Source organism: Miniopterus schreibersii (genome assembly GCF_964146895.1).
Source record: "Miniopterus schreibersii genome assembly, chromosome: 21".
Taxonomy (NCBI): Eukaryota; Metazoa; Chordata; class Mammalia; order Chiroptera; family Miniopteridae; genus Miniopterus; species Miniopterus schreibersii.
In genome coordinates, this window is record NC_138123.1 from 2,770,598 (window position 1) to 2,797,363 (window position 26,766).

The window sequence follows — 26,766 nt, forward strand, 5'->3', positions numbered from 1 at the left end:
GACCCTTTATAAAGTGTCAAGAAATTCTTTTCCATGCCCAAGAGGGTTCCAGAAAAATCTGACTTCTTCATCAAGAAATCCTCTTTATCAAGAATCGTTAATTATTCTTTTTGAAGGGAACAGGGCAGGAATCCCTTGAGTGGCCCCGAGAGAGGCTGTAATTCTATGACACTCTTATTAAAATAATTTGATTTTAGGATAAACAGATCAACAGGTGTCTGCCACACTACTGTGCCTAAGAATGCAATTTCAGTCCTGTTCAAATGAGCCAACACGGGACATAGCCAATAAAGCAATGAGTGTCAGTTGCCGTGATTAAAAAATACTGAGCTGCAAGAAGATCATCAGCATGAACAGCAAACTGACACGAACTACGGGACTCGACTGTAGACCTACATGGAGAATTGTGTTAGTGTCGACAGGTGTAACGTTGATGAGCATTTTCTGAAGCCCGTGGACTTAGGAAGCGCATCACAAAGGACGGCCAGTTCCTAGAATCGGTTGTTCTACAAGATTGTCTCTTCGTGGCTCTTAGAATGAGTGTATTAGTTGACATCATCAAAAAAAGTTTATTGTAATTGTTGAACCATTTCCTGCCATTGCTTTTGGAGCCCCGAGGTTGGTTTTAGAAGCTTGAATGGTGCATATTCCGTACTATATTATTTTCATATTCCATGTGCGTACGTCGCGTAAATTAACTTTCTTATAGCCTCACACTGACCTTTACCTCATTGAATGAAATTAAATTGTACGATGCACCTGCCTAGGAGACGTCTCTTTTCAGAAAATGTCTCTTCTGCACCGTTCAGGTTTGAGAGAAGCCTTGAGCACTGCAAGTCATTAGCCCCGTTACATAATGAAATAAAAATCTAGGTAATTGGTAAGAAAAAACTAAAATGTTGAAATATTTTGTTTGTTCAGGATGAAAAGGGAATAGCACGGTTTAAAATGTTGGCATACGACAGAAAAATAGAGCCTGCCACAGTTAGCTCCTAATATTTTCACAATTGGCGGGTGCTTTCTATACCATATCCTGGAGTAATTGACATTTCCCTCGGCTGCTTGCAGTTGGTGAGACACATATTGAGAGGAAGATACTCGATTCTATAAGTAATCTGAATATCCCCATGTGTACTTACAATAACATACTCACATCCTAGGAAACAAACAAACAAAAATCTTAAATACCGAGAACCTAAAAAGATAATTTTTTGCATGTAGTTACAAATGATAAACTATTTTCTGTTTTATTTCTGAGCGTGTCAGGGTAGTTTTAAATCTGGTGATTTCTGAGTAACATAAAATGGCAGTTTGTGTATTTTCTGTTCACAAAATCTCAACTGCCTCCTAAAATTCGCTGTAACCTTATGATGCCTGGAGGCACCCATGTCTCGCATACTAAGGAAGGAAAATTGGGGCTTCCCGTGTGCCGTTTATTTTAAATTCACAGAGCATCTTATTTTCAAAACTCTGAAATCATATTACATGGGTTTGACTTCCTTTATCTAAACATCCTGACTCAATTTTCATATTAAAGTGTTTTGGAATGTAATGTTATGCATGGAATAAAAAATAGAAGTATTGGCATTTATTTTTGCACCCAGGAAGAGTTGTGTGTGTAAGCCAGGCTTACAGGGAGAGAGTGTATGGAAGAATCTCAATAAACTCTTAGTTTAGGAAGCTGGAGTCTGGGGGAGGAAATAACCCCATCTGTAAAATCACACGAGACTCCGTTGATTTTTCAGAAGTTTTAATTTTAAAAGACCTAGAAAAAAAATAATACACGGAGTAGTATAATTGTCAAGCTAGTTGACTTCAGGGCTTGTAGAATAAAGAGATAAACAGGTTTGATAGTGGTTTAATAAAGTCTGTAATTCAGTCACATACGACATATTAATAAATGCACAAAATTCTTATTCGAGGACGTTTTCACGGGGGTGGGTTTTCTGGTTCTCCCCTTGTCCTGCTCAGCACCTTATCTCCACTCCCCTATTTCTGCCGGAGCCTGTGCTGCTTTCTGTAGGAGTCATTGTTTTGGTGTGATTTTTAATGCTCTTTTATTTTGTGTAGCATAATTAGAGATTTTAAAAAGGGCATATTCATCAAAAACTTACAAATTCATCACTGTGGTGTTACATCTGATAGCTGAATGTCGTTTTGTGTTTTCTCCTTGAAGTCGAGTCCGGTCTGAGTCATCACTTACCCTTTGAAGAGATCCGAGCAAACAGCCCAATTTATGTCTTGGCCAAAGACTCAGCCTTGAAACGTGGGAGACAGAAATTAACCTCTGCGATCAATTTCAGTTTCCACTGTTTATAATACTCATTTTAACCAGCGTTACTCATTCCTGCATTTATTTTGTAGACGTCTTAGGCTCTTGAAAGCAATTAGAAAGTATTAAAAACAAGCAAGACGGGTTTTTATAAAACAAAAGAGTAAATCAACAGCTCCATTTAAGTCTTTTAAAAATTACCCAACTAAGTATCTAAAAATTAAGGTAGCTTCTATTTAGAAATGAATTTAAGAGATCAACTCATTTAATATGGAATGTATATCTTCAGTATAAAAGCCAGATAGAACTACCCAAACTTAGTATTTTAATATTGAGTATTTATTGAATATGCAGTTTTACTATAAAACTAGTTATTGAGTATCTCAGTCCTTCCAAAAAATCTGGAAGTCTGGAACTGTGTGCATATATATAACTAAAATTTTAATACTGTTAGAAATCATGGTCAACGAGTTTAGATACTACGCGCCAATAAATGTAGTTCATTTTTTCCACAAAATGAAGTTATCTGAATTTTCATTCCTCCAAATATTACCATTCAATTAAATTGTAGTGTCCTTAGCATTTTATGTTAAAAAAAAAAAAAAGAAAAGCAATTGATTTTAAAATGTAGTTTGCATTTCTTCCAATTTCATATAACGATAGACATGTATGTGCATATTCATGCACATCTTTATAATATCAGCCAAAATAAATTTGAAAGGAGGAACTTTCATGTTGAGCTCTGATTTAAGGTTTAATTTCCAGTGTAACAAACAAGATGACTTCTGACAGGCGGGTGTATTTGATACATGCACCCGATTCTGTGTTTTGTTTGAAGAGAGTCCTGATTCCTGTTAGGATCTAGTAAGTGCCTTTGCTGTGATGATTACATAACTCTACGCTTGGAGATGCCTTTTCTGACTCGGGCATTCAGCGGAGGCCCCTGTTTAAGTTACTTCAGAGATTCTGAATGAAAAATGAGAACATGAAGATTAAATGATATATTTTTCTTTTTTCAGGCAGATACTGATGGCTGCTGGAATAAGCACAGTCAATAATATTTTCAGTATTCAGGGATTAAAAAATGCTTCTTTACACATGATTTTTAAAAACATAATATTTAGTTATTTTATTGATTTTTATTTCTCTCCAGTTACTTTTTATCTGTTATTTGTAATCCTAATTTTTAAATCAAAATCCTGTGTAGAGTATAAATATTGTCTTTTTTTAATATAACCTGCAACATTTGCCTAAGGATTTTCCTTACTGAGGGAGAATAGTTAATTGTGGCAGAGAAATTATACTTAGTAGACTGAAGAATAATTGTAATTATTATTTATCTCATAAAAATCAAGCTGTTGATATATACATCTGTTTATATGTAGGTACAACACCCTGAAACCTCTTTTGCCTAAAATTCTTGGCAAAATAGCTACCTGGAGGAGAAAACAAACGAAAAATAGGAAAGGAGAAAATATGCCCTAAATTGGCCAGCAAAAAATAAATTAATAGGCTTAATTGCAGAGTTCTTGTTTCCTTCATGATCATATGATTTTTTTTTTTTTAGAGAATATTTATTATATTTCACAATAGAGAGGCTTAAGAATAAGAAATAAAATTTTATGGGTTAAATCTTGGTCTTTCAATGAATTTACTTCATTGTTTCAGGCATCATAGACATTATATTTTGGTTGATGTTCACTAATCAGTGTCTGTTCACATCTGATTTTCGGATTATGCACAGAATGAAGTCAAATGCCAAGCGTTACAGAATATACTGGCAGATACCGTCTGTATTGCTAGAATAAAAGTTTCGATTTACATTCTTAACATCCTTTCACACGACGTATTTTATTTTAAACGACGGGCCCCTTTGTTAACACACAGCTGTGCCTTAGAAGCAGACATACAACCTCGCCCCCGACATGAGCAAAAGCATCTTTATAGCCAGATGGCGACGTCCGACTTCACGTCCTGGAATTCGTTGTAGGTGAAGGAACGTGACCGTCGCCGGAGGTTGCTCGGTCTCTGGGGCCTCCCCGCTATCAAGTCTGAGTAGATGTCCGATTTCAGGAAGCGGGTGTAGCTGTCTTGCTCCATGAGCCGATAGACCCTGCTCTGCGCGGCGTCGAAGCTGTGCAGGGTGGGCTTCGTGATGCTCTTTGCAATGAGCTCTTTGGTGTGAAAGTCAAGGTTAACCTGAGCGGCAACATCAAAACAGTGTCATTAGGGTCAGCCTCCGGCAGTCAAGACCTTTGAGAAACGGTACAGACAAGGCCCTTCAGTACTGGAGGGAGCGTGGTGCTTGGTGCTTGGGTGCTTTGCCTGCCATGGGCCTAGGGCTCTGGTGCCTGGCCCTCGGGTGGCGTCCCCTGCGGCCCCTGGCTCCCCATGCTGCCGGTCCTTCCCACTCGCTGCTAATTTAGAACAACGGGGTATTGCGGTAGCAAATACCATAGAGGTCGTTCGGTTCAACTCATTTTTAATCGTTAATAAAATAATTTTCAGTTGACAGCCGACAGTGAGTTTGGGGCCTATTTGGGATTTCAGTGTGGGGCTCTTGTTTTATCCCAGTGCTTTTTTCATCATCTTATGATGCTTTCCTAAGTAGATGGGGGCTGAAAATGAGTATCTTTTAAAGATATAAAATCCTTTAATGCTTTTTATCAAAGCGCCGCTGATATATCTGGTTGTGGTGGGGGTGAGTTTTCAGGTAAGGTCTCTTCTTTCCCCTCCTGGGTAACACCTTACACCTCGCTGCCTTTTTTGGTCTGTGTGTAAGGTTGGCCTTGGGAAAAACAGTGAATCACAGATCAGAATGAAACAACTGAGGCCAGGAGAACAGTCGTCATTCCGTGAGGACCAGTATCCTCAGAGACGGTGCTCCCTCAGGGACAATACGAATCTGTAGTCAAGCAGAGCTCTTAACCGTATCGCCCACCAGACCTACCCTCTCAGTGAAGAAACACCATTTATTGACGCATAATAAAAATATAGAAAGTCTACTGAATTCGTATTTGAGGATAGGTAATATTTTCTAGTTTTACAGCCATTTTTAGCAATCGTAACATCACTGTCTCACACTGAGTTTGCACAGAAAATCACAATTGCGTTTTTACTCGAACCATTGCCCAATTACGTGTCCCTCACCTCTCTGTTATGAATTTTGTTTAGTTTATCTTGAGGAGGAATAATCATTTTGCGGCAAATAAAAGTTTGTACAGGTAGACGAGCTAACGTTAAAGTGGGGCATGATACAAACGCCTCGATTGCTCTTGCCTTCCCTCTTTAGTTTCTGTGATAAAGTGACTAATATGAATAAGTGACTGAATCTAAATGTGTCGCAAGTAATTGTATTCACTCTAAGTCTAGAATCAAAATAACCCTGAGGAACAACTTCAGTTGTACCCCTTCTTCCACGGCAATGTCTTACAACACGTTCAGTTTGGATGGGGTCCCATTCTGTGTCAACAAAATCCTGACCTTTCTGGTGGAATGTGTGGGGGCCACCAATTTGATGAAGGCGGATTCTGTCCAAATGTTTTCAAACACTTGTACACCCCCCCCCCCAATTATCTTTACCTCTTGCGGAGCATCATTCTGGATGAATTTCTCGTATATTGCTTTTGCTTTGAAGATCATTTGTTGAGGGTCTTTGCTTTTCTTGAAGTCCTCGCAGGCCATCCAAAATTCAATGTTTTCCTCACTGAATTCGGTTTTAAGAAATCTGGTAAAAGTCTCCAGTCCGTCTACCAAGAGAGGAAGTGAAATATTTTAACTATAAACTATTAACGCAGAGGAAAGGCACCACTCAATCTTAAAGTGTAGCTGGAAACATTAAGAGAACAGCCTCGACTCTCTCTGAGGCGGCACAGGTGCCCATGTCTCGAACGCTGTCCACGAGGGACCTCATAGAAACCAGCTGTCGTCTTCACGGCTGTGAAGGGGAAAAGCCATTCCTGTTGAAACGGGGCTGGGATCGTACCGAGACCCGAGTAGGAGTGACCCCTACCCTGGACCTTGCTCTGGGTCTGTTTCAGCCTTGCCTCTTCCTGGGGGTGGGTGGGGGGTGGGTGTGGATTATTCGATGGAGCCCAGGAGCCCCCTCCCTTCCAGACCATACCTCTGCTGCTCAGGACCTTGGGTCTCCCTGTTTTTACACTGTTTCCAGGGTTTGTCTGCTCAACTCATTTTCACTTATATTCATTTCTTTTTCTTTTTTAAATTATTGACTTTTTGAGAGAGAGAGAGAAACATCGGCTTGTTGTTTCGCTTATTTACGCATTCACTGGCTGATCCTTGTACGTGCTCTGACCAGAGATCGAACCCACAGCCTTGGTGTATCAAGGTATCGGGACAGTGCTCTAACCAGCGGAGCTACCCGGCCAGGGCTACGTTCATTGCTTATGTCCGCTGCCCTCTAGAATGATTTCTCAGGGTCGACGGTTATTTCTAACATAAACAGCTTGATACCAAACAAAGCAAGAACGATGCATCTCTTTTGGTAGAATGATGGGAACACTAAGAGGTTTTGCATCAATAACACCTGGGGGGGTTTTGTGGTCTGAGCACTGTTTCTACTCCTGACCGCACTTACTATTTACGACAGAGCCTGGAATGTGCCCTGTATTCATTGTCACAGACGGGGAGACTGAGTTTCAGGCATGTTCAGCTGCTCCTGGTCTCACTTTTCAAACAAACTAAGAAATTGTAGAAATATATCTTGCCCAGGAAAGCAGTACTTCCTCTGGTGGGCATAGAAACAGCCCCCCGAGGATGCCCTAATCCGCAGAACCTTGCATACCTCTCGGGCAAAGGAGCGTGGCTGAGAGAGTGAGAGCACGTGGGCGACACAGGTGCCTCCAGTCGAATCACACGCGTCCTTAAAAGTGAAGGCGGCGGAATACTACGCAGCTGTAAAGAGGAAGGACCTTTTGGCCTTTGGGACAGCGTGGAGGGAACTAGAAAGTGTTATGCTGAGTGAAATGAGCCGTCAGAGAGACAAATATCACATGATCTCACTCATATGTGGAATCTAATAAACAAAATAGACTGATGAACAGAGTGGATCCAGAGACATAGAAGCTTGGAGCAGACTGAGGGGTCTCAGAGGGAGGGCGGGGAGAGATTAATCAAAGAACTTACATGTATAGAAGCAGAACCCATGGACTCAGACACTGGTCTGGGGAAGGCCTGGGGGGTGGGGGTGGATGTGGGGTGGAGGGGATCAGTGGGGGTAAAAAGGGGAAGAAAAAAAAAGTGAAGACGCCAGGAGAGCGGGTCGGAGAGATGCAACGTGGGGAGGACTGTGGCTGACCTTGAAGATGGCAAAGGAGACCATCGTGAGCCAAAGGACGTGTCGCGTTCTAGAAGGTGGAATGGCCCTCAGGTTAGAGCCAGCCAGAGAAGGAAGATCTTAGTCCACAACTTCAAAAAACAGAATTCTGCCCCAAACCCAAATAACTCCGAAAGGCATTCTTCCCTAGACCCTCCAGAAGGGACAACCCCCCAGCCAGGCCGATGCTGCTCTTCTGACCTACAGAACAGTCACATAATAAATTTGTGTTGTTTTAAGTCACTAACGTTGTTATAAATTGTCACAGCAGCCACAGAAAACTAACACAGTCCTCAAACTGTGCTTTACGTATCACCACTTCTCCTACGTAGAACACTTGTCCTCTTTGTCACGAAGCCTTTTCTTTAGCGTTGTGAGCAATTTTTTGAATGTATTAGAGATCCAGGAGCGTACTGTTTAAGAAATCAGCAGTCAGAGAAGATGTGACAATCTATAGGCATCCATCCCCTAAATATCAGAAACGGGATGGCTCCAGGCACCACCCGGATGGGAGGCCCCTGGGCTCGTCTGCCCACCGCCCCTTCCTCTGGCATTTTCCCCGGGAGGGGGAGTCTACGGTTTCCAGTAAGTTCACCCAGAGCGCCAGGTGTCGGCGATGACCTGCTGGCGAAAGGAAAACAAGACACGTCGGGCCGACAAGAATTGGAGAGGGCGTCGCCTGTCCAGCGTGCGGCTCAGGACTTGTCTCGGTCCTTAGGTGCCCGTAGGATAGTTCCTGGTCGCCATGACCTGAGCGGTTCCCGGACGAGCCGGCAAATCCAGCCTCGAGGAGAAGCCCGAGTGGCCCGTGAGTGATGCTAACCCCCTTCCCTCACTGCGCCAGCCCGCGCTGGGCTTTCGGGGTTCGTGGCCCAACCCGAGTCATGCCCCTTTTCTCGGAAGGTAGCAGGGGCACGCGAGTGGACAGTGATTCTTGAAAGAAGTTTTTTCTTAACGTTGTTACATATTTTTATTTAGTGTTTGGTCTTGTAAAAAAAAAATGTTTATTTTTTCCCGGGGTTACGGGTTTTCAGGGGCCCCGTTTGGTTCACTCGCCCTGCTGGGTTCCTTTCGCCCTCTGCACCTCAGTGCCTGAACGCACACCAACGCCACGCGGGCCACCGCGACTGCCTGACGTTACGCTCCTTTAATGGTAGAAAACGAGAGGGTGTCCCAAGAGACCTACACGCACACTTTGAATTACGATAAAGGCGGCGTTCAGTGAACTGCATTTCCTTTTCAGAATTGAGCTGTCAGCTGCTGACAGTGTGTGTACATTTTTTGGGGGGACACCCTGGGTGGCAGCACCCCCTGAGACCTGGAGCCGCCGGCCGGTGACTTTAGGGTGGGCGGACTGAGCACCCCTGGGCCCCGGTCGGCAGCCGCTCGCGGTGGCTTCCTTTTCTGCTGATGTAACAGGAAAGCTGGTTTTGGTTGCATAGTCTCTGGTTTCATCGCTGCCTTTCCCCCTCCTCCCACCTTCTATAAAGATTCTGGAAGGAAACCAGAGACGGAGGCGAAATAAGCCTTTCGACCCCTAATTTAAAGCTGAAGTAGGGTTGGAAAGGTGGGCCCCGGGTAGGTCTATAAAAGCAAAACCACAACTAAAACAAGTCCGCAGACCAGCTGGCGTGAACCAGGCGATAGGCGGCTTCGCAGTCATGCCGCGGCCTCCAACATAACCTCGCCCTTCCAGATTTCTAAAATGTGTGTCTTTTCCCTCCCCAAATGAACATCCGCTTTGTGCTGGTTTGAATTCTTTAAAAAAATTATATTCTCTCAATTTATCCCTAATCACTGTCTTCGGAACTGATGGCTTCTTTGTATTTTGTTTTTTTTTAATGGAAATCTGAAATTTCTTGTTGGCTTGGTAGCTGCCGTAAAGTAGATTTCTGGAGAGAATTCCTTGGCTAGATGTTAGGAAACAGTGTGGGACGGGACGGCACAATGACCGTGAGAAGGTTTTTGGGAACCCTGGGTAGACAGGCAGTGGCCATGAGGACATCAGAGTACTTGTTGCAGGTGGTCTGTCTGTCTGTCTGCGGCTCCTTAGCTCCTTCCTTCGTGTTCCTTTGTCACTGTTTAAAGGGAAATTGAAGCAAAGCTGGAAGAATGAAACGTCCGTCCCCTTAGGACGGGGCACGGTCTGTCCCAGGTCAGACGTGGTGTGCAAAGAGGAAACAAGGCTGTGTTGTATTTGGCTTAGGAACAGAGTTACTTGGACCCCAGTGAAGAAAACACTTCTAAATTTCAATTCATTCTACCCACAGAGCATGTATAAGCACAGATGGACCAGTTCTTAAATACCAGATTATTCCAAAGTGAGTCAATTAATAATCGTCACAATTTTAGGAGGGTTTGAGCATTACTTTTCCTATTCATAAATCTCAATTTTAATAAAATGCTTTGTGCCGACACCTACAAGGGATCGTCCATATGCCAGGCAACTGAAATTGGTCCTTACTTATTAAAAATAACTTCCTTCATCTATCTTCTAAAAATTTATGAGATACCCAGTGCGAACCGGAGGACTGTAGCATATACTGAAAATACAGTATTCGTTACAATAGTTGCACACTTGGCGGGTTGGCGAGGTCTGGGCACCCTGCTCGATGCCCGTTATCAGTGCAGTTCTGTTTGATTTTCAAGTCAGCCCTTTCTGGAGAAGTCCTGTTAGACCCATTGCTACAGATGGAGAAACTGAGGTTCAGAGAGTGAAACTGCCTTAAATCGTACAGCTGGTAAAAGACAGCCCTGGGGTTTGAGGTTTGTTCTGGATAAAATTATAGAACCTTTACCACCGAAGGACTGCAAACAACAAAGTCCCCACTGCGGAGGGATCAGTAAGTCCACGTGTACGCCACGGACTAAGGGAGGGCCTTGCAGGGGAGACAGTCTGTCTGGAGCCGCAGAGGGAGGAAGAGGAACTTTCACGGAGTCCAGATAGAGGCCTTTCTGAAAACAACATAAATGCTGCTTAGCACACAGCCCCTCGCTCATTCCCAGGCACGCTGGGGACGACCTGCTGGCCGTCCTGCCTGGAGCACCACGCAGAGACCCTGCCACCGGGGTTGGCCGTGACCTTGACCGATGCCGACAATCAACAGGCCTCAGAAAAAGCGCCGAGTGCTAGGCACGCCCGTCACGTTGTCGCATAACAGGAATGCGATAGAGGGGAGCGGGCTCCGAAAGGGGCTGCGAGAAGGCCAACAGAGGAGGGGCTCATTCGTTTAAAGTCCAACTAGAGGACTTTCCTACAACAGCGACAGACCCTGCTGTGCAAGATGATCCGAGCGCATTAGCTGTTTCCGTTTCTCTCGCTCCCTCCGGCAGCTGTGCGTTAAGTCCCGCCGCTGTGGACCCACCTGTCACACGGAGGCGGTCGCTTACTGACAGTCCTTCAGGCGGCCGCGGCGGGCTTAGGACCCGAGGCCAGGATTCACCCTGGACGGAGCTGGCTCGGCGCGCCCGGCACTCCGAGCCGCTTGAGCCTGCCAGTCCCTAAATGGAAACCCTGGCATCTGTCGGAGGGTTTTTCTGATGCCAAGAAACCAAATGAAACAAAAGCCGTGCTCTCCGAAGCTGGAAGCCCACCTACGGCAACACAGCCTCTGTTTAGGCCGCGCTGTTTCCCCTCGGATATTTGGCTTCGTGGCTCGTGACCGGCCGCAGGGTGTCCCGGTTACTTCTGCCACGACAGTTCATTTATGCGACCCGTTTGTGATTTCAGGTGAGTCTACTTACTCATATGCTTTGGATGATTAAGGAATCGGGGGTGGGATGGGTAAGCCTGACTCGGAGGGTTAATTTTGCAGAACCCTGGAGTTCCTTATCTTGCAGAAAATTGGTCACTGAAAACCGGGAAGAGCAGCTTCAAAAGCCACTAGGTGAAGTGTAAGGAGAAGCACTCGTTTCCTTTCCCAAAAGAGAAGCACTCGCTTCCTCGCGGCCTTGACTCAGCGTCAGCAATAAGCATTTTCCTCCGTCTCATCGGCTCGTATTTTTAAGCCAAGGGGATGCAAGGACCTACGGATTTTACTTCTATCTCACCTGTTGTGGGGCCACAGCTCAGGGAGCAAAAAGTCCAAGCAAATAGTCATCAATTAAAAAGGTTAAACGTATTGGATTTTATTCCCTGCAAGTGGGGGAAAAAAGGTGCCCAGGAAAATAAAGGCTTGTGTCGCAGGGGGAGTGGGGACCCTTGGCGGGAAATGCCGATCTCTCTGCCGTCTTCAGTCAGCTATGGGGGGCGGTCAGAGGACCTCTGTCTGTGATCAGACCCGCTTCCACGTTCCAGGTGCGCGTCCCCAAAACCCTGAGCTTCCGATAAGGCCTCCAGCAGCTAAGCCGGTTCCAGCTCTAACCGGTAGTGCAAATACTGTGCCCCCTGGTTGTCATCTGTAAAAGGCACCGTCGCCTTCCTTTTAATATGGAATAAAATCTGGGGATCTTTGGCCCATCTTTTTTTTTTTTAATCTGTTATTTCTCCATCACCTCCCTTTACGACACAGGTAATAATTGACTAGGTAACATGTTTGAGCTTATTTAAAAAAATTTAGAATAAATTTAGGTTTACAGAAAAGTTATGAAGATAGTACAGTTGCCATATTCCCTGCATTCAGTCCCCTCCTATTATGAAATGTTGATACATTATTATTATTTAAGTCCATACTTTGTTTAGATTTCCTTGGACTTTTACCTACTATGTTTTCTTAAATTTTCAAAAAAAGCTAAACTACATTTTAAGAGTGAAATTCGAGTAAAGTAGTGGAGATACCAGAAAACTCCATGGATATTTTTGGTTTCTGCGGAGCACACAGAAACATTCTATTTTAGTCTCATCGGCCTATTGTCTGTTATCTTAAGCCACCTTTTTGCAAGTTTTGTTTCTCAATAAGGAATTACTGCTTCTTAGTTCCCTAATTTCGTTGCAGTGCACCCTGCCTGCGTCGGCGCTCTGCCTGGGTGCCCTTTCTCTCCTTGACCAGAGGTGAATTCTGATGACTTTCCCCTAAAATCTAAAGTAAGAACCATCTTTTCTGTGGCTCCGTTTCTAAAGACGCTAAGACCAGTCTCCAGTGGTTTTAATATCAGCTGTCTTGTCAAACTGAAGGTTCAACTTTCTCTACTGTTCATTTCATGTCCCGTTTAAATTTAATACAAGTTCTATTTCCTTTCTGTAGCTACGGCACAGAATTAGAGAAACTGATACATTTAACCAAAGAGAAATTCTATACAATTTGATAGGTAGAGCCAGGCCTGTGTGTGTGTGTGTGTGTGTGTTACACACACAAGTATAAGATTTTTCCTTTTTTGGGGGTGTGTGTGTGTTACACACAAGTATAAGATTTTTCCTTTTTTGGGGGTGTGTGTGTTACACACACAAGTATAAGATTTTCCTGTTTTGGGGCGTGTGTGTGTCTAGAGTCAAACCAGTACAAATGAGCTGAATTTAACCATTGCCACCAAGAGACTCATTTTAGCTGATTATTTTAAGCTTTATAATTTAATATTACAATAAGTTTTGCAATGAAAATAATTGGATTTTTGAGGACTGATGAAAAGAGTACCAGTCACGTAATTTCGGGTGAGCTCAGTGTAATTTAATTAGCACTTCGATCGCGAGCTCTGACGGTGACAGCCAGCGGGTCGCTGCTGCGTTTTGGAATCGGCGTCACCCTCTCTGGATTCAGCGCTCTGCCGCTTCATAGCTTTAGTCTTCCCAGCAGTAAGAGAGCGGATTTAGCGTTTCCCCCGGTTGGCTTTGACTGCTTGTAAAGCAGGGCCGGGGGAGCGCTCTCTAGAGAACTAAGTACCCTCCCCAAACCTCCCTTCCCGCCGAACGGGCTCTGAGCGTGTGATGAAATTACTAGGTACCCATTTATTAAGGTGAAGCAAGAAACCCAGCCCACGCCGCCTTTGTTCCAGCGGCAATCTAACCCCCCATGATGTTTGTCCCGCGAGCAGTGGACAGGGAAACACGGAGAGGTAATTACACTTGTTGGTATTTTCCAATAGCGGTAAACATTTACACTTGTGCGGCGTCAGGCAGTCGTCGGTATCGTAGCCCCCATCTCATCTAATTCCGACAGAAATCTGCTTCCATTGGAACTAAAGACATCATCTCCGTTGACCTTGGAGGACACTGAAGGTCAAGGCGATCAGGAAGCTTAACTGGGAAGATTATACGGCCCTCGTGAGGCAGGAGAGTCCCTGGACTCGGCCCTCAGAGGGACCCTGGACAGACTCCCTGGCAGCAGGCTTGGTTCTGTTGGCTGAGCGCTCAGGGTGCACCCGGCATGTGCTGGGCCTGGCGGTTCCCAGCGGAATCTCACAATAAGATTCCTCATAACGGTCAAGCTGCTGACAAACGAATTCCACTCCCCCGTGTCCCTTGCTCTGGCTGCTAACGAAGCTAGAGGGCTGGGAGGTGCCAGAATATTGGAAATAATTTTTTTTTTTAAGCAAATTTGGGGGGCGTGGATTAGGGAGGGGAGTTTCACACAGGTGGCTGCAATTAGTCTTAAGAACGGATCCACTTAGCGGCGGTGGAGTTAGGCTGGGCCAGGTTCGGCACCCGTTTGGCCAGCGTTTTAACTGTAATTCAGAAGTGGTTGGATCGAGGAGTGAGGAAGGGGGAGTCGGGGGAGTCACTGAGGGGAGCGCTTTGCCGAACCCCTCTCCACGGGGAGCGAGCGATGAAGCCACAGAGTGTTAAGCAGCCGTGACGCAGGGAGAGTGACAGGTTAGATGTCCTCAGCGTGGACGCCCTCTCACTGCTGCCCTCGCGGTCACGACGACATCGCTCCCTACACCGAAGTCTTGGCTTCTCTATTTTTTTTTAATTTTTATTCTTTGAGTTAATATTATGGAATCTGTTTTCATTGGAAGAGGGACAATTTTCAGGAATAGTCTGCGGAATTGGATTCTTAGGGTCACTAAATTCAGGGGAACGTGACCGGGTCACCCGAGCCTCAATATAGACAATTGAGGACGAAAAACACCGAAAATGCAGACAGACAGACAGAGCTGGGGTTTCATCTCAAGGAACGCGGCGCTTGAGGCTGATCGCCGCCCTCTCGGCCACCCCCGCCGTGGGGACCCCTTCTCCCAGGGGACACCCGGGGTGGGGACCCCAGAGCGGGGCCTGAACAGTCTTAGAGCAGCCTGCTCTGCTCCGCCTGGGGAACTGCGGAGGGTTTGGTTTCGGAGGGTGAGGCAGGAGCAGGGGACCTGAGATACCAGGGGCAGCTGCGGGCCGGAGGAAGTGTGCGGGAACTGCCGCCGATAAAGCAGACCCCGCCCGGTCAGTGTGGGAAACGGGGAGCCCCGCGGCTGCCCCCACTCCCTGCCTCCTCGTCCAGCTGGTCGGGCGCTGCCTGAAGGACGTCCGGGGCCCAGTGAGAGCCAAGGAGCTCACTCCCCGCTGCCGTTTGGAAATTGGCCCCAAGGCCTGTCTCACCCACCACGGCGCACGGCAGGCGGGGGGCTCAGTGTCGGCCCTACCCCATCTCACCCCCAAGCTCCACCTTAACACACCCAGCTGATTCTTAACTTCTAGGAAATCTGCTTTAAAAACAGATGCTTGTTATGGAGAGGAAAGCATTTATAAAATGAAAACTATGTCCGTGAGGGTTTCCTGAGTGCCCATCAAAAGAATTACTTCACATTTTAGCTAACTTAGCACTGAAAATAGCACAGATAATCTGGGATTTAATAAAACCAAGGGTCTCATTTAAAAATAAAAAAACATTTCAAAATTTGAAACTATTAACCACAGCTCTAAGAAGTAATATTTCAACCACCATAAGTAATTCTTAATAAAATGAGACTATTTTAAAACTATTTTCCATTAGTTGACTATTTTGTTATTTCTGTTGACCAGAAACTCGATTCCTGTAAATTACCGAGGAGACTCAATTTTTATGAGAGTCTCTGTTGTATAGATAGTCCCGTGCATACTTTGTACAGTTTTCCATTAAGGAATAAAGTATTTGGGGGGAAAGAAAACACCACCAACCTTTATGGGAAAGCAGTTTGTCAAACGATTCTCCCCATCTTGTCGCTTCTTCAGGGCAGACTCTGTTCAAGACACAACATGGTTTATAACGGGGTGCGCGGCGGCCTGGGTGCGAATCTGCTCCACCCGCCCCACGCTCAGGGCCTCTCGCCGTGACACGGGAGCGGCATCCACCCCGAAACGTCACGCACATCGGCCACCTTTCTTCCCACTTTAGCCTTTGATTATGTTCTAGGGAAAGACGAATCATGTGTTACGTTAAGAACTAAGAAAAAAAAATCAGGTCAGTGACTTTTCTTAATTCAGCAGATAGAAGAAGTTACACTGACATTAGCTTTCAGTTGAATTTTTTAAAAAACTGCAATTTCCTTGAAACTCTTACCACAACGTGCAGCCTTTTTTCTTTTAGAACAGATACAGGAAGTTTGACTAATGAAGTTTTAAAGGGTGAAGAAACGTAACGCATTGTACACACCACAGCTGTGTTAGTGCTGTTGATAATTTAGGGAGTTGAGAATATTTGTCTTGGCTCTTTTATTGGTCCTATTTCATGTTTGGAAGAATTTACATTATATAAGTATATAAGGCTATTCCGTTCTCTGTGTGAATTAAAGAAATGGCTAAAAGTCACAAATGACCCTTTCTGTGCTTTACCTGCTGTTGTATCTAGAACCTTTTTTTCAAATTACCCAGGAAAGACAGGACTGGCTCTTCTCTGTGACAGCATTGCATTGGTAATCCGTCATTTTATAAGGAGCAAAATATATCACTTAAAATGGACAGGTCCATAATTTGAAAGGAGCACCTTTAAATTTTTATAAGATTATTCTATTTAAGCTATCAATGTGGCTGCATTTTATAGAATAACCCTTGTGTTTTTTTTTTTGAAACGAGATCTCTAACCTTCCTGCATTACAGTGTAATTTTCAGTAAAATGGAGATCTCAGATTTCCTCCTTTTTAAATCTCTCATGATAGAATCAGCAAAATCTCCCCCCCCCCCAAATAATGAATCGTTACGCACCTCGTTTCTCTGGCCAAGTGCCCCGATCTCCTGGCCTGTGGCTCTTCATGAAACTCTTGTTTCTGCAGAAGGAGACTTAGCCGGTTTCTTTTCTCCTTGGCTCTGTAACGAAAAGGCATTAGCGTCAGGAGCATTTGGATGACAAGTTTGGAATCGGCAATGACCTGAACACCGGTCGTCTCCCGCTCCCACGCTCAGTGGCTTTATTAAAGAATTTCACTTAAGTATTCTGCTCATGGAAGGATTAGGATAGGGCATGTGAAATATATTTGTTTTTTCCCCTCAGTGACCGCAGAGTATTTAAGATTCTGTCTCAGTAAAGACTGCTGCTAGTTAGTCTGTGTGTTTAAAATTGTTGCACTTTTTAAATGAAAACACTAGATTTAACAGTTGCTTACTTCTAATAACTTTTATTTTCAATTTTAACAGTTCAGTATATTTTCAACTGGATATATATATTTTTAAATTTATCTTTATTGTTGAAAGTATTACAGATGCCCCCCCTTCCCCCGTTGCCCCCTCCTCCCGCCCCCCCAGGCCTTCACCACACTGTTTGTGTCCATGGGTTGTGCACATATGCATGGAAGTTCTTTGGTTAATCTCTCCCCTCAAGGGCTAGCAAATAGTCTTCGACAGGTTTTTAAAAGTATAAGGCAGATTTTAAAAATTAATGATTTTCACCTGAGTTTGGCCTCTCTGCTCGAGTCGTCTTTGGCTGCACCATGAATCAACTTGAAAAAAGTCTTTTCCTTTGGTTCGCACATATTCAGTTGGGGAAAGAGAATCAGCGATGTTTCCATCGTCCCTACAACGAAGAGACGGCCCGTCCGTTGCATCCTGCGCCCCTGGACCCTGCTCCACGGCTGCACATGGTCGAGAAAAGCCTCTCAGCTCCGCCGGCAGCGCTCGAAGCTGATGAGAAGGAGCCGGCCCTGAGGGCTGGGCTGTTCCTCGGGAGGCAGGAACACGGAGCACCGAGGAGGCAAAGTCCAGGCAGGCCCGAGCTGTTTAGGGAAATGAGACGACAAATTTGCACAGCGGCTCCTGGTCCCGAGATAAAGACGAGTGTTACCACAGCACAACTTCCCTTTTCGGTTTGTGCAACCAGACGGTGCTCGACCAGACCCTCAGCGCTGGCCTTTCCCACACCAGCTTCTGAGAAGCTCTTTAGTGTGTGTGGCCCGTGTGCAGACGTGTCCTGGCAAAGCCCCACGTCATGCCTGGAGATGGCAGTTGGCATGTCCCCTTACTTTACCTCCTTGTTAAGAAAGAAATGGCAACTCCACCTTGGTTCAGCCTCCATGTCTCCATTTTGGTTACTGTTCCATGAAACCCAAATACCTAAGAAACGATCTAGCCCATCACTCAGATTCTATAGAAAAGGAAGCCGCGGGTGAGGGGTACAAAGTGATCTGTTCCTGCCAAGTCCCAGGGGTCAGCGGGAGACAGGGTCCCCAGGAGCAAATGCTTCAGTCCCCCTACAACTGCACACAGTAGAAAGCAGGCCGACAAATCCAAAAGGAAATTTATTCTGTTGTCAGTCTTTTCAAGTTACTGATTTCAAGAAAATAGTCCTCAGGGATACCAGCCAGGAGCTCAGGACATTCGCAGAATTGAAATTGAAGAAAATGAATATGTATCTGTAGACACACCTTCCTGATTCCATCAGTTCTATTTTGAACGTATTTTTAAATCCACCGTGGCTGAGCGTTGACTTAACGATGTCACGCAGAGAGCTTTCCGTGGCAAGGTCGGCTTGAAACAGAGGCTGGTGGCGTAGATTTTGCAGATTTTGCACACCCACCATGACGTCCCCTGGCGCGTATTAGCATTCGCTGTATTTATCGGAGGTTTAATTTGTAAGCATGAGGACAGGGAGAGATCACGGGAGCCTGGACATCATCGGGTCCCTGAGGCTCTAGCTGAATTCCTACATCCAGAGGAGGGAGCAACAGCCACGTACTGACCTTCTCTTCAAACGTTTGTTGAAATTGTGTGCACGACGTGAGTCTCTCAGCTGGGGGTTGAAATCCACCCGTGTCTTTGATTCTATGAATTTACAAAAGCAGGTTTTTCAGCTTCTTTGGATGTGCTGAATGAGGCTCTAGATTTGCCGACACAAAAAATTAAAACATGTTGCAGTATAAAAGGGAAATAAACATAGTTTGGGTCAATACATAAAGCTTTAAATTCCCATTTTGGCAAATCCTCGGACATGGTAATCTTGCTAAGCTAGAGCATTTTCCAGGCCTGTAATTTATGATCTGACCTAATGCGGGGGGAAAAAAAAAAGACCTGTCAACCTACTTTAAATTATTCAACTACTTCTGTTAAACAGTATAACTGCTAGTCTTTTCTTTGTCGTCGTTGGACACATTAAAACTTCATATGGAGCAGAGGTTTTCTATAATATATTCCTTCATGTTTACATCCTTAGCTTCCAAGGCGAGAATTACAAGCAACGGTTCTTTTCCGCTGCTCTTTTCTTTGACTCCTCCAGGAAGCCTTCTTAATCATTTTTTGTAGGAGCTCTTACTGCTTTTAGTCTGTTTTTGTAATGTCAGTAATTTTCACTTTCAGCGGGAAGCAGGGCCCTCTGAAGATTTAACTGGTGTGGAGTCTGCACCTAATTTCACAGATCGATATTTATAGCACTTGCACGGCTTTGCTCACCTTCCAACAGTAAAACCATCCAAACCCCTCAGGAAAGTCCATTTGTCCAATAAATGCTCAATGTGTATCCCACTTACCAGCTAATTGATTATATAAAATACACTCTATATTTATATATTCACCTTTCTGTATAGAGAGACACAGGCAAAGAGATAGAGACAGAGACAGACAGAGAGACAGAGACAGAGAGACAGAGACAGAGAAAGGTACCCCGGGTTCTCTTTTATGCCAACTGAGTAGACAGATAGGAAATATTTATACGTGTAGCATATGCTTATATTATTTTATTAAATAAAAACAGGTCAGGAAGTTGCATCTGTTGTGCATCAAGTCATTTTTCATATCTTTTCACATTTAATCTTCAAACAATGTTGAAGGAAAGCCCAGCCATCGGCCAGGTTTGCATACAGGCAACCTGCTGAGAGGTTACAGGACACACCTAAGTGTCCCCTCCAAGGACCCGAGGACGCCCTCGCTGGTCCACTAATCGCTTGCGTTCTGAAACTTTTAAAAAGAGGTTTTTTTGGTAGATGAAGTTATTAAAAACTTTGGTGTTATATAAGTGATATTTTCCTGAAGGCAATAATTTTAATTTTCTTTCTTCTCCCCAAATCCCACTCCACTCAGATCTATTTCATTTGCACCGATGAAATTACCATGTGCTTTTGCTGGGCCAGCATGTTTAACGCGAGTTCAATGACTTGGAATTAACAGAGAGGCACGAACGTTTTCCTGAGGTATTTTAAAACTGCACAGGCCTCCAGTTCCTTATGGATCTGAGACCGTGTCATCGTCACCAAGCTCCACTCTGTTTTTATAGGAAAAGAAAATCTCTCTCACCTTCTTCTCACATGAAAAAAATGCTCCCCTGGCAGACTACCACTCTCAGCTCACCCTGCCTTGCCAGGGGCTTTCTGGAAAATGCTGAAAGAGCAGGCGTGTGCTCGGGCACACCGGTGTGTAACGGATGCAGGTGAACCCGGCCCGTTGCTTTCTTGCCACTCGCACGAGACCCAGGAGCTGCCTGTAGCTGCCGGCCTCCGATGGTCACACATCCTGGCATGACCCGGTCCCGTTCAAATACCCCATCCTGGTCTAGAAATCCTGCTTATTTCCTGACGTGATTAACGTAAACCCTTCACAGATGTGTTCTTTTATATCAGGAAATAACTGAAGCAGTTTTCAAAACACCTTTGAAGCTGATCATCAGTGTTTGTAGAGCTTCGATACCCTGCTCTGTAGGAATCTTAAACAATATATATATTTTAAATTGAATTTATTGGGGTGACATTGGTTAATAAAATTATATAGGTTTCAGGTTGACTTGACCCAACTACTTCTCAAAACTAAACTTCCCAATGTATTTCAGACTAATGTTCACTCTGGTCAGTACCCAAACAGGCATTTATTTAGCTCTAATGCCTGAATATTGACACGGAGCGAATCAGTCCTTTGGGTGTGATGATGTGATCTTAATTGTTAAGTGTAATTGAAAAATTTAAAAAAATTAAAAATTACTGTGCTCTGAAAAAAAAAGTGATATTTAAGGTGGGAACAAACAGCCACGCACAAATACGTAGAAAATACCCATGCGGAGGGGACAGCAAGGGCAAAGCCCCGCGAGGTGTGGGAGAAAGTGGTGTCACATTTTAACAGTAAGTGGGGAAGATAAACGTAAGCAGTGAGCTCGTGCTGTGACTCAGGGTAAGGGTGTGGATGGCTGGGTGAGGGCAGGTGGTGTAGGGGTCAGCGCGTGGACAGACCAGGGCCCTGCTCCGTTTCTAACACCCGCCATGACCCAAGGCAAGTTCTCTGACCTCAGGGAGGCTGAGCTTCCTTCGCTTCCACATTCCAGACTCACATGTAAGATCAATAAAAAAGCCTAAAAATATTGTCTTCTCACATCACTGGTTTTGAGGCTGTGTTACAGGTACTCGAAGATTTGGTTCCTTCAACAGGGTCAAACGTTAGTGAATTTGACACGTTTTCCCCAGCTGAGGGCTATGTGGGAGTCACTGACTGGGTGACTTAATATTCTCAGAAATACGGCAGAAATACTCTCAGTTCATGGCCCCCCGTGGTTCAGTGGAGCCGGGAGGCCGGTTCTAGCCAATGCATTGTGAGCAAAGTCAGCTGCGGGTTGGGCATTTAATGGCCGGTCAAGAGACTCAAACGTGTTCATGCTGCTTCTTATAATATGTGGTAAACAGAAATCGAAGGTGACGCTCAAGATCCCTACCTCCAGTTTCCTTCCATATGTGATCCTCACTCTCTCCCTTGGAGGAGACGAGACCTGTGGATATGACGTAATGAAGGTCCTCAGTCAGTTGACTTGAATCCAAAATATTCTGGGTGAGCTTGATTTAACCAGGAGATCTACCCACTAGTTAGAATCCTTCAAAACTTGATACTCAGAATGGCATTTTGATATTTAATTTAAAATTTGTTTTCATAAGAGATTATTGTTATCAATCTGTTAAAAGTTCTACAATGCAGTAGTTCTGAAATGTTATTACGTTTAAATGGAGGGGAAGCTGGTAGAGCCGGAATTAACATAGAAACTGCCTGTTGATGTAAGCGATTCTATTGAGAAAGATTAGCTTAAATACCCCATTTTATCTGCAGTGTAAGTTGAAGTGCTAAAAGTTAAAATTACATGTTTTGAATGAATGTACCTATGATTTAAGCCTACCACTCATGGGAAATGTTTCAGCAGTTTATCAAAAATCCCATGCATATTCATTATAAGTTTACTTGTACTAAAAACCTTAATTGGGCCAACACTTTTACGATGATGTGATTGTGATGAAGATTCAGCTCAGCATCATTTTATCTGTCATCAGAGAAAACCTATGTTTGTCTCATCAAGAAGTTTCAAAGCAAAAATAATTTTTGGAAAGTACATGAAGGAAAGATCATGGTAGTCAAGTTAGAATAAAGCTTTTTTTTTTTTTTTTTGCAAAGAATAGCATCTCCCTTGGGGGTTGTGAGAATTAAAATTGCAGTACCTGGCACATAGCAAATTCTCAAAGTACGTTAGCCAAGCCCTATGGCAAACTCTTTACACAGACATGGACAATTACTGTGAATTCGAGTTTATAATTTATCACGTGACGGCACCTTCCAAATGGAGTCAGAGACCATTTTCATTTAAAATAACTTGAATAGAGCATTTAAGAATTTTCCGCAGTTAATCATGTCTGAACGTGACCTTTGAAACCGAGACAATGGAACACGTTTTTAAAACCGCGTCTGTTTTCAGCCTTCGCTTCTTGCTTATGAAAATCCTTCCGTGTGCCTCCGGCCCCTCAAGGGCACGTGTCCCGTTGCGGCACAGTTTTATGATGTGCGTTGTGATCCGTCGTATATTTAGCTCATCTACATATTTTCATCCACTCGAATCTCTTAAAATATCACGATGACCGTGGATGCTTGTGTCTCCTTTGGCTCCACGTAACTCCCGGGAGGCAGATGCTCTGAGCAGCGGATGGCTCATGAAAGGGCAAAAATACATTTACCTTTAAAAAGAAAACAGCAGAGAGGGAGCCTTCCCAGTAAACTCCAGCTGCTTCCGCCGCATATATATCAGGTCGCCGGTGACTTAATTTCCCTTCTTTAAATCTCACCTTCTGCCGCCCGGACGTGTGCCCCCCAAGCTGCCCTCACACCAAACGCTGCAGCTCTTTGTGACTCCAAAAGGCAGAAGTCAGTGGGTGGATTTGCCAGGAGGCAGATTTTGCATAGAGTTTCCTGACAAATAAAACTGGCCACAGAGAAATATGAGCAGCAACACACGCCTGAGCCTCTCCCAGTTGGTTTCCACGGAAAGGCTAAAAGCCCGCGCGGGGGATTTCGGGATGTCGATACGCGTGGCGCCCGCGGCTTCCCCAAACCCGACTTGTTCTGGGTGCTCTGCCTGGTCTGTGCACCTGGAACGACTGAATCCTGCGGCTTTCTGCTCTGCATCTCCCCGCCCACTGCACCGCGTTAAGCTCGAAGCCTGTTCCCTGGGTCTGAGGAGCAAACTGTTCCTTGAGCTGACTGTTAATTGCCAGAGACAACAAGTAATCACCACATTTCTCAGCATGCGCGTCAGTCTTCACCGTAACTTTGGAGATTTAAAGAGCCCTATCCCGGGAAAATTAATTTCTCCTCCTGTGCACTGTCTCTTTTGAGAACTGTGGTGCTCCGTATGGACTAAAGAACATCTACTTATTTGTGTAAATTTATCAACGTAAGGGGGGGGCAGTGAAACGTCGTTTCATGAAGTGTGACTCAGCACTGCCCTGTTTGCAAAGGTGTCGTCTGGAAGACGCCTTGAGACGCGAGAGGAATGTTCCAGGGGATGAGATGCAGCTGGGAGAAGCGGGGATGGAAACAGAGATCCCAGCGCCCCCACGCTGTCCACACCTGGCCTTGAAGGTCAGGCTACTCCTTGATCCTCTGTTGGGTTCTAACGGAGACCGGCTGGGTTACTCCCTCCCGCACCCTCCCAGGAACAAACGTGAAGGGCGGGATTAGATCCAGCGGTGGTGGGATGTTCCCCTGGTCTGGAAGACCTGTGGGCTCCGAACAGCTTGAGCAGAAAATACGGAGGAAGCGCTTGTGCAGAGAATAGCCGTCCTTCTGACATTCACCACTTTAGTTCAAGGCCTTCAGGATCAGGGCATGAATTTGCGTTCTGTTTTATTAAGCTCATTTCCTGCATGCCAGTTATTTAAGCTGTTTTATGTGTGATGAGTCGAGAATCACACGCCTTTTCTCTGTGTTGGTCAATTTATCTGTAGGAAACCGATGTTTCCCCCAAGGTCATAGCAAATATATGCTGCGTTGTCCGCAAGCCCGTGTTGCCGAGAGCAAAATATTAGCATCTGTCGGCATCAACCCACCAGGGTTTATCCCTGAAGGTCCGCATCTCTACTCCGGCTGCAGTAACAGCAGTGGCAACGTGTTAGTTTCTTACATAACAACAATAAAACGCTATTTAGTGCAACATTATATGACCTACCTAGTTCCTAGGCTCCTCTGAAACATCCCCCACAGCACCGCCTATTTCCAAGCCCGAGTTCTGGGCTATTGCAAATATTAATGGAAAATTATTACACACGGCTCTACCAGATAGACCGTTATTTCTAATTCCCTCTGAATCATTTAAACAAAATAGAATGGATCGCTCTCGATCATTTAATTATTGAGTATAATTGCTGAAAAGTTCTTAAGAGGATTTCTTGTGCTCACTTAAGAATAGACCATACATCCAAAAATTAGACCTTCCACACTGGATATACTCTAAAATTTAAAATAAATAAAGGCCGGGGGAGAGGGGGAAACAGTTCTTGTTATAAGCATGTTATTTGCAGAACCCCTTGTAAAAACTTGCCTGCCATAAAGGCAGAACTTGGCTTTATTACCGTATTAACTGCTTCGTCTGCAGCACCTGGGAGACTGCACTGTCTGACCATTAATAGGAATTCAATAAATAGCGGCCGAATGAGTAAATGAAGTTGAATTTAATCTAAAGCTTGAGCCTGCACTTAACACAATTCAGACTATTTAATTTGACACATAGACATGGAGCTGGAGGAGTATTTGTCTACTGGTTTTTTGTTTCTGTTTTTTTTCTTTCTTTTGATTTGAGAGTGAGATGATAGAATAAGGCATGGATCCTGTGGAACGTTTTCTGAATCGCCTTTGCCAGCCGTGTTCTGTGTTGAAAGGGCTCAGGAGGGCCAGCCTAACCGGCTGCTCTTACATTATCCCACCAGCAAGGAGGCACTGGTGCCCCCTGGGCATTCATTTCTTAGAGAAAACTCAGGGAAGTATAAGCTTATCCCTACCCTCCAGGACACAGCGGTTAGAGAGAAGTGACCCATGCGTGAGGGACCCCCACCCTTTCCCCAAACATTATAAAACGGGACAGTGTGAAACACTAAGCTAGTTAGTGACCTAAAGGAGCCAGGTCAGAAGTAGCTCCTGGGATTTTAAATCTGAACAAATAGATTCCAGTGAACGGAGTGAAGAATTGCTTCCAGAAATGACTAGAGAAGCAGCGGCGTCCACCCCCACGGGCGGCAGGGCCGGCAGCGACGGGACGCGTCCTGGGGCCGGGCCCGTGTGCACGGGGAAGGGAAGGCGGCGGCGGTGCCAGCGCAGGGTGGATACATTGTAGCATGAGGTCAGCTCTACTTCCGCTGCAGGGCTTCCTGGGGCCCCAACTTCCCATTTCTCCCAGAAATTGTACAAACTACTTAAAAGCCAATGGATACTTTCCACTCTTGCTTAAATCAGCCAGGGCTTCTGGTCGTAGCGTGTGACTCGGCACTGTGACTGCTATGTGATACTATGTGACAATATTGACAACCTGTGGCTCTGTGCTAGCTGCTAAAGACACGAGAAGAGCGGGAATTATGATGATAGTTAGTGGGATCCAAAGACTCCCTCAAGGAGAGTGCATCAGTTAGAGCTGCTTTATTCTCAGTCGGTATTAAAAAAACCTCTGTAATTTGTTGAGGACGCAGTTATAAGGTATGGAGAGAGAAAATATTTCTGCTTAACTAGATCAAGAGATTTTAGCAGAACTGGGGGGGAGGGGTGCGGGTTTTCTGAAAGGCCAGAGAGGAGCCTCTGCATCTCGTTCATTGAACCGATGGGAGCATCGTCGACTCTTAGAGTGCGAGTGACCCAGAAGAGGCCGTTTAATCCCAGCTCCGACTTGATCCACAGAAGTTCAGGAAAACATTTTCGTGCCCAAACGGTTGTAGGCTGGTAATTGGCAGGGTTGAGGCCTATCACGGTTTTTCTTTTTTTTCTTTTAAATCAGCACAGACCTTTCTCAGTATATCGCAATTAGAGAGGCACCCCAGGCTGGCTGGCAGTCAGGTGAGCCCGGTAGGGGACAGTTTCACCGGCCAAGCAGCGGAGCGTGGGGCAGTGACGTCAGCAGCTTAACTGCTTCCCTGAGTCCCGGCTGCTTTTCGCATGCCTGGGGTTTGGCCACTGTCCATATAATGGACACTTACTCAAATCACAGTAAAAGGCAGATCGACGTAGCCACCCCTCTGTCTCACAGTCGACACCATAAACTGGACTCCGATCCTCTTGAACGGCCACACCATTTGTCCTAAAGCGTGGAGGTCAAAGGCAGATTCAGTCGCATCCACAAGTGAGAATGAATCTCTCAGTCTTCAAACGCTCCGCCTTGCCTTTGGGCTCTTACAGGGAAAACGCCTCCGGTTTTCTAGCTGTTATGGGGAAACTCTAGCTCTCGTAGGACACGTGTGCTTTAGGAAGAAACGGTTGACTCTTCAATGCTAATATTTTGTTTCCTTCACAAGAAGAAACTTGCTGGACAAGAAAGTCATCCTGGGTGATAAAGACGCACCTGGGTAGCCCCCGTCTCCCCTGGACGGCTAGGGGTTTTAACTCCTCTGCAGCCTTAGTTTC

The 26,766-nt window shown here is 45.1% G+C and overlaps 2 protein-coding genes across 2 annotated transcripts in view; one reads left to right on the plus strand and one right to left on the minus strand.

The window, feature by feature from the left end:
* Nucleotides 1–3,380: 3,380 nt before the first annotated feature.
* On the minus strand, nt 3,381–17,684 carry RGS18 (regulator of G protein signaling 18). The gene is made up of 5 exons (XM_081123755.1): nt 17,332–17,684; nt 16,651–16,752; nt 15,628–15,689; nt 5,855–6,021; nt 3,381–4,471 (listed from the first exon to the last, which is right to left on the minus strand). Exons 1-5 carry the CDS (start codon nt 17,484–17,486, stop codon nt 4,214–4,216), a joined length of 744 nt encoding a protein of 247 aa, XP_080979881.1. The 5' UTR covers nt 17,487–17,684; the 3' UTR covers nt 3,381–4,213.
* Nucleotides 10,836–26,766, plus strand: part of BRINP3 (BMP/retinoic acid inducible neural specific 3) — a 341,361-nt gene continuing 325,430 nt past the window's right edge. Inside the window, exon 1 of the mRNA XM_081123748.1 lies at nt 10,836–11,337. The gene's annotated coding sequence lies outside the window, so the exon portion shown is untranslated. The remainder of the gene's footprint in view (nt 11,338–26,766) is intronic.

What these genes read in the sequence shown, in the direction of transcription:
- RGS18 (XM_081123755.1), bottom strand. Translation starts at nt 17,486, where the DNA reads ATGCAACGGACGGGCCGTCTCTTCGTTGTAGGGACGATGGAAACATCG. An exon ending in CAAACTGCTTTCCCATAAAG is followed by an intron (nt 6,022 to 15,627) that starts GTTGGTGGTGTT and finishes CTCTCTTGGTAG; the next exon opens with ACGGACTGGAGACTTTTACC. An exon ending in AGAATGATGCTCCGCAAGAG is followed by an intron (nt 4,472 to 5,854) that starts GTAAAGATAATT and finishes GTTGCCGCTCAG; the next exon opens with GTTAACCTTGACTTTCACAC.